This window comes from Pieris rapae, chromosome 1 (assembly GCF_905147795.1).
Source record: "Pieris rapae chromosome 1, ilPieRapa1.1, whole genome shotgun sequence".
Classification (NCBI taxonomy): Eukaryota; Metazoa; Arthropoda; class Insecta; order Lepidoptera; family Pieridae; genus Pieris; species Pieris rapae.
This window is the reverse complement of record NC_059509.1, coordinates 6,602,779-6,614,031: the sequence shown is the minus strand read 5'-3', so window position 1 is coordinate 6,614,031 and position 11,253 is coordinate 6,602,779. Positions and strand designations below refer to the sequence as shown.

Below are 11,253 nucleotides of genomic sequence, written 5' to 3'. Positions count from 1 at the left end.
AGACGTCGAAAGTGTTCGAACAATTCCGCATCAAACATATCAACAGAACTAAGTAAACTGTAAAATGTTATATACCACGTTTCATGCGATTGTCTTTAGTGAACAACATCTTTGGACCAATCACGGGTACATCAGAAGAGCCATTTTTCTGTTTGACAAATGACTATCAACCATAACCCGCCATCGAATCGTTTTACATTATAACGAATGGTATAATGGTTAAAACCGAGTTGGCTATATTTATTTTTATACTTGGCCACGATATATAATTTAAAAAAATATTGCCACAATTTCAATATTATTTTATACTGAATAAATATGGTCTACCTCCTTTATTCTTTCAAAAAGCCACTTCACATAAGCGTTATGAAAAAGCCTTCAAAAATCCAAAAAATAAACCTTCAAAACATACATATTATATCACAAAATTAATTACCTAATCTAATTATTGTGAAGTTATATTATTATCTATTGAATGCATCCATTAACGCTATCTTACATCATAATTTCCTTCACCAAACAGCGCATTAGTTTGTAAGCTAGAAAATAAAAATTATGTTAGTTACAGTTAGTAGATATGTAAGATAAAATATATCGATACACAAAATATATCAAATAAAACTTTAGCCAATCATCTAGAGCATCTAATACGATCGAATTAATTTAGAAAATAATATTATATTAATGCAAAGTTGACAAAGTATGTTCATTGTTGCTTATACCTTCAAACATTTTTTTCAATTAAACAATACCAAAATGTTTAACTTTAAAATATGCTTATGGTAATTAATTTAGACTAATGACAGATCCTGAAGAAAAACTCATATGCATCCTGGTAAGACGTTCTTAGATTCATCTGTAATCTGTATATATTTATATTTTACACACCTAAAATTTGCTCTAATAAAACTTGCTATAGGGTAAAGTAGGAAAGCCTAACACCTAATTGGCCCTAATCAATATTGCTTAGAGTTACAAAAGACTTTATAATTACCTGCGTCCGCCCCGGCTCCTATACGAGAAGTAATTATTTCCGTCGAACCTAACAGGTGCTCCGTCGTTCAACATCTCCACTTTTAATTGCACCTCACAGTTCCTGCCTTCATAGCCTTCGCGACACACACATTTATACTCGTTCAATAGTGGTATACATGAGCCATTATTTTTACACGGTGTTAGACCTGGTAAAAAATTATATTAGAAAGTCTTTTAATATAGATAATTCATAATGTACACATATGAACGTCAAAAAATAAATATACATTGAATTGTTCTAATTTTACATTTATTGCCAGTTCTCAAATCAAGGGCGTAGAACGGAAGAGAAGAACTGGCAATAAACTCTCCGCCACCTTTTTAATCGCAAGGTTTTTCTTTTACACAAGTTTTTAAAATATTGCTATTTTTTTTATAAATAACGTACCCTGTTAATTGTTTACTTAATCTATATAAGAATCAGTTATAATTAATCGATACCGTACAGGCTTGACAAAAAAAATAAAATTTTTTCATTGTCATAATTCGTCTGTTCCTTTGAAGACAATTTGAAAACAAATGCATTTTTGGTTACATTAAATGGAAGGCCCAGAAACATTTTTGTTATTTCGAAATGAATAGTGGTAATAGTTATTATTATTAGTAAAAACAATATACACACGTGGTACCATAGATAGTATACAACTTTTACGCAATGAAAGTTAAGTTTAAATTCAGGTATTAAATCTTTTAGAACTCACCATTTCCACAAGGCGGACCAGTGTACTTGGTGACCCCACTCGTGGCACAAGGAAGCCTTTCCTCCTCGGGGACTACAACACACTTGGCCGTTTCCGAACTGTACAGGGATAATGGTTCGCCATTCACAAAGACCTGTTGCACGGCTCCTATAAAACTGCTGGTCACCCCTGACATTTTGTGGGGACGGATATAAGAACTGAAAAGGGGATTCTGTGTCAGTCTACCCTTCAATGTTATGATTTATACGACTCGATTAACAGAGCTTTATTTTTGACGTTTTTCTTGATGCCCTTAAGACGAATTTATACTTCGAAACTTTATATACGTTGATTGCCTTTTTTATCATTTAAGGCTTATACTTATTGGGTTATGCTTATGGTAAGTTTGAAAATGTTTCTCAGGAAAAATTACAGGCATAGTAGAAAATGGGAAATTATATTTTTTATTACTTCTTACAATATTTTGTAGTTACTTTAAGCTAATTTTATAATGACAGTTCGCAATTTATATCAAAAGTTAAAAAAATAAAAATCGAAGTAAAAACCAGCGAGTTGACTTGAAGGACTTCGTTAGAGAAAAATCCGTAGAAATAACATTTTCGATTCCTGCATTCTAAAAAGCCCATTAAAGAAATACACTTGAGTTTCCTTTTTTCTTTACGTAACATTTACAGTATAATTGTCACTTTAAAATAATAAACAAAACTAAAAACAAATTGTATAATCCTATAATGTATACGTATATGATATTTGTGAAGTTACACAAATAACTAGTTAACTAATGGCAACGGAAAGAACAAGACGTTCTTTTTTTAAACACAAACGGTATGCGTTAGGCGTCATTAAACTATACATACGGTAGAGATCCAATAAAGAGGGGCAGTGTCAGCTCCAAGTGCGTTAGGGGTGGGGGTGAGTGCCCCCTCTGAACGGGGTGGTGGTCGAGTTGTAGGCTTCCGTGTCGGCCTGCGCGCCCCACACGCACGCGGTGCCAACGACCCTTGCTCACTGATACTGGTGACCTGGTGACGTTATTCTATTAGTATCGGTATCAATTTACAGAAAAGGTCTTATACCTGCTTAAACAACTTAAACTAATCATGATATTGGATAATGATTTTCAGTATTATTGATATTGTTTTGTAAATTATACGTTATTTAATTATCTTATAGGTTGGTCTTAGTACACTTTTTCCATTACGCATTTTGACATTTAAAATCTACTAATACATACATTTATTAAAGTGCAATTGTATAATTTTATTAAGTAAAAAAGTATACGTGTATAGAAAATGAGCAATTAATTTATATCTACCATTCATTTCTTTCTGGTTATTAATTACATATTAAAAGTTAAAAAAAATTAAACTATTGCTGTCATTATATAAGTTTAAAATCAAAGAGTTATTTAAAAGTAGCATAAGCCGTACTAAGCACAGGAAATCCTCTTTAATTAATTTGGTTCAGGAATTCAAAGCTTTACTTACGTGATATTAGCAATCCCACTCCCTAAATTGTATCTAAACTGGAGGTATCCATTAACTAAGTTAATAGCTATAAAATCTCCCTTCGCTTTATTGGATTGGCCGGTGTAGAGCAGCATTCCGGAGAATCGGTTCGTTAAAAACCAAATTTCGATTCGAAACGCTTTTCCAAGACCTTCGAGGGGCATTAACTCGATGTAGCTCGTGCCATTGAATTGAGGAGACCACGTCTCTTGAATAACATTGACATCTGTAAGAAGAAACAATTAGGGACGGAAAACAAAAAGGCAGGGGAAAATAAGAATATTTCCTACCATTGTTACAAGTATTTCCACTAGATCCGATTTCTCCAAATAAACAACGACAGACGTGTCCTCCATCGGGTCCAATGTCACACAATAGACTCTCATCATATCCGCAAGGATTTGATTCGCAAGGATCTAATCTCTCCTCACAATTGGACCCTTGAAATCCGAGAGAGCAGCTACATGCGTAGTCAGTGAGCGAGCCCTCGATAGCTCGGCACGTAGCCCCATTTTTACACGGCATACTCATACATGGATTAGATTGACACTCTTGGACGTTTTCTAAAGCGACTACTAATGAGTCAGGACGACCCAATTTCTTAGTTACTTGATGGCGTATTATTCTCAAGTATTTCACACAGCCAATAAAGCCGCTTCGTGTCCCGATATTATCGTAGACTCTGAAATAAAACGTTATATAGATTATCTAAAGCGTACATGCTTTAATTAACAGTGACTACCAAAGCGTCAAATATACCAGAAAGATAATTATTCATTTACTGACCTCGAATAATTAGTAGGCACGCTGCCAATATAAGCGTCATCAGCGAGGTCCAATGCTTTTAGGTTTCCTCTCGATTGTCCCGCTACATCTTCCATATTATCAACTGATAGGATCCCATCTCGATGATATCTTTTTGCCGATACTTTATGATATTCATTTAAGGTTATTTTTTCCAGTGATGTAAGAATTATAGCCCCGTTGCCAAGGTTATACCTAAAGAAAAATTTCGACTACAGTTTGTGCAAGATTGTATTGGTTAGAATACTTTAGCTGTAGAACATAGTTGCACGCGTCAAGAATACATTACTTAAAGTAGGTTATAAAGTAAATCAATACAGTACCTGAACTCTAAATATCCGTTCACAAGAGCGAGCGAAACAAAATCGCCTGTACCGTCGTATTTTTGCTGATTGTACAATATTACTCCATTTTCAGAAAATGCCTTGAACTCGATATCAATATTCAGCTTATGGTAAGCCTTCAATGGTTTTAGTCTTATATAAGACGAACCGTCGAAGGACGGGGTCTCTATATAGGCGATTGGGGAATCATCTTTGAGCAGTGTTTCGCAATTGATTCCTGTGTAATGGTCAGAACACACACAAGCGTATGTTGTTCCGGGCAAGTCAATACATGTGCCAAGATTGTAACACGGCTCGGACAAACATGCACTATATTCTTCTGTTGTTTCTGGAGACACTTGCTCTGTAAAAGGACTTATACTTAATAATAAAAAATAATACTAACATACTTTAAATAGGCTTAAGTTACTATCATGAAGTTCAAATATTTATAGACTCGAAATTGAAATGTATATTTACATTATTTATTCATAAATTGAAATACGCATTCATTAATGCTTTTATCAGATCGAAACATAAGCACTATCAAGGAAATTCTGTGCTGTTAAATAAATGAAAAAACAAAATATTTTTTGGACAACGACAATGCGCTGTTAATAATTTTTTTTTATTTACTAACCAACACATGCTTTCCTATGCGGAGTTGGTATATATCCAGGGCGGCAAACGCAACCGCCTCGGGCGCACTGTGCACCCGGCAATGCGTTACAATCAGAATCCTCAGTACAAAGATCGCCAAGCAATGCCCCAACAGCCCCAACCGTTGCTGTTGTTGCTGTTTGTGAACCTTTCAATGGTAATTCCAAATTTGAATTTTAAAGTTATTACATGACTCATGGGACATTTACAGTTTTTTAATACCAATTAACTTATATTATTTATCGATCAAATAACATTTGTTATATTTAATGGTACATTCAAATAATATGGTCGATGCTTATGCCACGTCGTATTTCTATCAGAAAGTAACACTATAGAACAACAGTTGCAAAAGCGTAGGCAGAAATGATCACCAATTTTCGAAGCCTATGTCGTAATTTCACAAATCAGAATTGGCGTTGCAATTATTGTTGAAAATGAAAAATTTTCCAGAAATTAATATTCAACAAAAAGTTTTCCTATTAACTTGTATTGAACTTTGAACAATGCCTGATTTTTCGTTTAATTTCGAAAGTTAAGGAAAATACTTGTATTTATCTGTTATAACGAAACAGGCTGACGGCTACTAGCATTATTAATAAGAAATAAGTAAGATAAATTGTTAACGAAGTTAGGACGAGGGACGTTGTAGAATGACAAGGGCAAACAACTCACACAACAAGGCAAGCTCTAATCTCAACACTCGTGATTAAGATGAATTGAGTAGTTACGGTATTAATACGAACTTTCCGACTGAGTTTCACTTGCGAATACTCAATTTTCATTATTTAAAGGGGTAATGCGGAATAACATTAAACATTCAGCGACGCAGAAAACATAGATGAGTGGGTTAAAAGGGTTTCATTATGATATATTAATCATCATAGTTTAAAAATATTTTAATGGGAATACGAGTACTGAAATTTAGACCAATAAAGTCTTTTAAGTGGCTGATATTTCTGGTAATTTACACAGTTATAAAATTACCCTGCTAATAGTGAAAAAAATCTCAGGATTTGGAGCCTAAACATAGTCTTTCTTTTATTCATAGTTTAATACATATATGAGTAATGAGATCAACATATTTGACTCTTTTGTTTTGATGGGCCGCTAGTGTTAAGAATCGATAAAAATTACCTACAAAAGTCTTTTTCTCTTCACTAAGTTTAATTTACAGAAATTTCCAAAACCGTGTTTTTTCGATACAAAAAGCAATTAATTTAACATTAGCATCCATCACTTGCTTGTAGATATTGAAAATAAATTAAAAAAACTAAATTCATGTGACCTAAAAAATTGAACGTGTCCCACCTGTGACCTAAATCTTGCTCCCGATACGACGGAATTTTATAACATCTAAATGTCAGCGTTTACTTCTAAAATTATGGTTATCGCTACTAAAATTTATAGAAAATGCCATAACTTTGTGCTTTAAGTGGCTGTTGAACATTATTCGCAAGATTTTAAAATAGTATACGTAAAAGCACGTGACATAAGTTAATAAGCACAATTCCGGGCAGCATTAATATTTTTAAACCATCGTGTCTTAATTCCCTAGGTGAGAATGAAACTCATTTATTCTTACAGATTGAGCATAACTGTTATTTTCTTACCTTTCGTTTTTTGGCCGGAAAGAATGCTATCAAAATCACTTGGCGTTTCTTTTAGTGTCCATTCATACTTATTGTAGTATTTGTCGGGGTTAAGTAAGTGTCGTGTAGATTTAGAGGCTGCACCATCGTCTTGTTGGGTGAATTGTATGGGCGAGGAAGGTCTCGGAGGCCCCGCAGTGGCCGGTATTTCTGATAATTTACAAGGCCCAAATGCCTGTATAACAATATCCTCTTGTGTTCTACATGCCTGCAGTTTGAGATGGCATTCCGATTCGTACGTCTTTCCGTCGCTTCCACAAACCTTAAATATCATAAATTTAAACTATAAACTAACTTGAAACCATCTTCAAGACGAATCCTTAAGAGTCACATTAACTCCAAGTATTGCGAACTGTCTGACGAAACGTGGAAATTTAATGATATTTCTCGTAAACAACGAAGCAGACTGTTAGACTGAAAAAGGCTGTGTTTTGTACCACTTGTGGAAACTTCACGGTATCAATAAACATTTCACTGTTATGGAATCACAAATCAAAAGCGATATCGCAGTCAAACAAATCGAATGCTACATATTACACAGTTTAATGTTAGCTGGATATTACGACGCCTTTATTGGACAATTGCAAATATTCTGACAGATGTCCAATTTATGCTTCGTTTGCCAATAGAAAATAATAAATAATTGTTACACAAAATATTCCATAAAATTTTTATTAAAAAAATTTAAGCTCATTCCCCTGTATTGTTTCTTAAAAACCTTTCCGCTTTAATTGCGCCATTAACGTTCTACTTAACGAGAAAGATATTTAACTCTTAAAGAAATTCAGAGTTATGGCTTTTCAGTTAATGGCTGAGACATTAAACTGAAGGATAAAAAAAATACTAAAAGGTTGATTGCAAAATTGAGTATTAATCAAAATCTCTAATTTCATTTTCTGTGTTTCAAATCCTTTTACATCGTTACTATTGTGTTACAAGCTCGGATTCTGAATACACATGAATTTGTATTAAATTGAAGGTTTCCAGATAAAATATCGTATTTCTTGAGATACATATCACCTTTAAAATATAATACCCTTTTTTTTTTATTTGTAATGTAAATCTGTTGTAGCTTCATATTTCTACTACACTAGTTTATGTCTACCTAAATCATATTTATATACAGATGACAGAGAGAAGACTTGACAATTTATTGATCTATACGTCTCTTATGATAATTTTTTGGCGCTACATTACAGCGCTATTTTTTTCAGTCTCAGTCAATTTTATATCATGAGCACTTACCAGCATATTGAGATCGCTGTCGGGGCACGGTGCAGCGGCACACTCACATAGGGCCCCACCAGTCCGCTCTGTGCAGACAGCACCAAAGTAGCAAGAAAGCTCTGCGCACGATTCAGCGATCGCTAAGTTTTCAGCTGAAACAAATCTTAGGTAAGTTTCTTGCTATCTTCGACTATATAATATAATACAGTTTAACTTGTGTATAGTAATAATATAAAGTATTTTTTTATTTATTTTATTTTATTTTATTTTTCACATTTAGGTACAAAAACAGAAAACAGATTAATTACATACATAAAATTATTACACACTAAACAACATTTAAAAATCTGACTTCCAGTTATATCTGTACACAGCATTTACACTAAATATCAACTAAACAACATACACATATCAAACCGAATGACAAAAAAATAAAAAATAAAAGAAAAAAATATATCTATACATACACACACACATATGTTTATATACATATACATCAATCAATTAAATTAGTAATTAAGGTTGCAAGTATTTACTATGAACTATCTTTTTAAATTTACAAATATTATTGTGAAAAATATCAACAACCTCAGCACACACAGCATTATAATATTTGCACATTCTTACGAGCGGAGCATTCTGGGCAACATTGTTATCAGTCATAGGTATAACAAATAATTCCTGGATGCGCACAGAACGCGTCGGTACCTTGATCTCCAGCCTCTCCAAAAGGCAGGTGTCAAATGAGCCATTTGCTATTTTATGCAAAGTGGACAGGTCGCTCATCCACCTCCTCCTTTCAAGACTTACCATTTGAAAGTGGGCAAGACGCTGGTCATATTGTTTTATTTTTCGCCTAAGACCATACTTATAGCACAATTAATATTTTAATATTTGGGTAGAATACCGATGAGATCTTAATTGTAAAATTGAAGTCGTTTTAGTTTGTGAATGTTGGTCCAATTTTAGTTAATTATATTCTATGACACTACTAAAAACATTACTGTGGCCATTTCAACGTTATTATTGCCTTAAAACTGACACAAGCACACACAACATTCCCTGGAGTGAAATCCGTATTTGGGCCTAGGTACCCGTTGAATTTCCAAACGTCGTATATATTTATGTATTCCACAAAATTTGTAGATACCCTTTTTGCATTACAATATAATTAAAGTTACATAATTTTCAGACTAAATGGAGGCCACAGAATCTAATTTGTGTTTTACGGCTGTAATAAATTATATGAAAAACAAAGAAATCCAATTACATTCATAAAAATTGGGTACTTCATTAGGTGTAGTCATGCCAATATAACTAACCATACAATTATTCGTCAACTATCTTCTCGATCTAAAACAATTATTTATGCAACTTACGTAATGAAATTAGTGAAAATGTTCGGTAAATTACGGACGTACACGTAGAGTGTGGGGTTTAATTGAAAGCAGCGTGAAATTGTATCGTGTTATTTACACACAAGTACATAACGAGCTGGCGATTAAACGTCTAGAATACTTCGGAAATTCTGCCAAGATACGCAACTCTTAAGAAAACATTTCCTTTATAGCGCAAACTGTTCGGGATTGTTCGCACAAACTTGCTTCTAGCTTTTAATGCTACAAAGCCTACTATTGTTGCTTTTAATCTTTGTTAAAACTTTAATCATTTTAACTTAGAGATATGAAGGTTTAATAAGAAACTATCCACTTTGAAAAGTAACGTTACTTACGTTTTGTGTTATTATTTTCGTTTCTAAATCTTTAAGATACAAGCAAAACTATATTTTAGTTTATGCAAATAGATACACGTATTCTTGTAGCTAAAGTTACATTACTATGTTTGTGATATCTGGTTACGTATCCCTGAATAATTAATTTTCGCATTTAAGTCAGAATGTTGATTTCTAAACTCAATATTTTTTTAATTTTCTTTTGCGCTCCTGTATATACTGTTATGGACATTGGTAGTTTTTAAAAGTATACTAAAAACAGTAGTCAAAAAGATCATATTCTTTATAACGATTTTGACTCGAGACATCTTAATCAATTTTATACAATTTATCAGTACTTTATAGGTTTTAGATTTATTACTTACGATCGGAACAACCATTAGGCCCTAGTCGTCTCCTATGATCGGCACAGACGGTACACTTTTGTCCCTGAACTCCGGGGCGGCAGACACAACGACCAGTCATTTGTTCGCAATCTTCTCTCACAGAACCAAAAGCTGAACAGCCGCAGGCTATAACATACAAAATACAGGTATGCAGAATTCATAGATAAGGCGGAATAATGAATCGCCCCTACAGAGTACGTTAGTTACAATGTGATACGTTTTAATCATTGCTTAAATATTATCTTGTAATATTATTACGAGCAGTGTTGGCTTCAGCGATTCTCATCCCTGAGGTTACAGGTTCGAATTGATTGACGTGGAATAAGTGATGCCTAGATGATCTTATGTTCCAAAAATAAACGTATTTTATTTTATTTATTTTTAGGTAGTGGGTTCATTACCGGAAAGTAAACCAATGGCTGTATATGTTCGCATCTCAACTCTCACTCGTACGGCAAAGGAAAACGTGACGTTTCCTGGTTTACTGGTTTTATACTATATTAAATCCAAAACGCTCACATCAAATATTGTTGTTATGTTAAATATATAATAATGTTACATATTAAGCATTTATTTTTCTTTTATATTACTTTTTTCCAAATTCAACTGTAATTAAAAAAAATAAAAGTAGTAGTTAAGGTACACGATGGCTCTAATTGTGACTTACGAATACAACCAGTGTGTCCTGAGCCTATACGCGGCAGACCCCAGTAGCCAGGCTCGCATCTGTCGCACTTAAGTCCACCAACGCCCGGCCGACACACGCACTGACCGCTATCATCGCACTGATCAGACACCGACCCCAAGCGATTGCAACCACAACTTGAGCTTGTAACCGGGCAACCCTCCTCATTAGGGCCCGATGCTGACGTCACACCATCCCCGCAACAACCAAACACGCTGTCTGAACAATGCAGCACCTTCTTATCTTCCTCTTGCTTCATGTCATCTGCATATAAATTCAGGTTTAAGCGCAACACAAAGTGCATTTTATAACACCAGAATAAGTGACTCAAAGCCGCTTGGGCGTGCGTGATTTTATCCAATTTGCTCGGTCTTATACTTTAGTATCCTGCAAAGTTTCACAAAATGGAGCGCTTGCCAAAGTTATTTATGAATATGTAAATAAAAGCGGAACGTACGATCATCTGCATTTGAAAATTATTTTACACATTTTTAAACAGAAATCATCACGTATTCAGTTGAACCCCCGAAATGCTCTGCG

The 11,253-nt window shown here is 34.0% G+C and overlaps 1 protein-coding gene across 4 annotated transcripts in view; it reads right to left on the bottom strand.

The window, feature by feature from the left end:
• Window positions 1-417: 417 nt before the first annotated feature.
• The window catches only part of LOC110995789 (agrin), a 111,278-nt gene continuing 100,442 nt past the window's right edge, over window positions 418-11,253 (bottom strand). For all 4 annotated transcript variants that reach the window (XM_045628119.1, XM_045628135.1, XM_045628101.1 and 1 more), the window contains 13 exons: window positions 10,696-10,977; window positions 10,008-10,154; window positions 7,929-8,062; window positions 6,645-6,945; window positions 5,012-5,179; window positions 4,372-4,735; window positions 4,031-4,243; window positions 3,535-3,926; window positions 3,224-3,470; window positions 2,594-2,758; window positions 1,737-1,933; window positions 995-1,181; window positions 418-539 (listed from right to left, as the gene is read on the bottom strand). In XM_045628119.1, coding sequence (XP_045484075.1) covers window positions 491-539; window positions 995-1,181; window positions 1,737-1,933; window positions 2,594-2,758; window positions 3,224-3,470; window positions 3,535-3,926; window positions 4,031-4,243; window positions 4,372-4,735; window positions 5,012-5,179; window positions 6,645-6,945; window positions 7,929-8,062; window positions 10,008-10,154; window positions 10,696-10,977 — 2,846 coding nt within the window. In that variant the 3' untranslated portion in view covers window positions 418-490. The remainder of the gene's footprint in view (window positions 540-994; window positions 1,182-1,736; window positions 1,934-2,593; window positions 2,759-3,223; window positions 3,471-3,534; window positions 3,927-4,030; window positions 4,244-4,371; window positions 4,736-5,011; window positions 5,180-6,644; window positions 6,946-7,928; window positions 8,063-10,007; window positions 10,155-10,695; window positions 10,978-11,253) is intronic.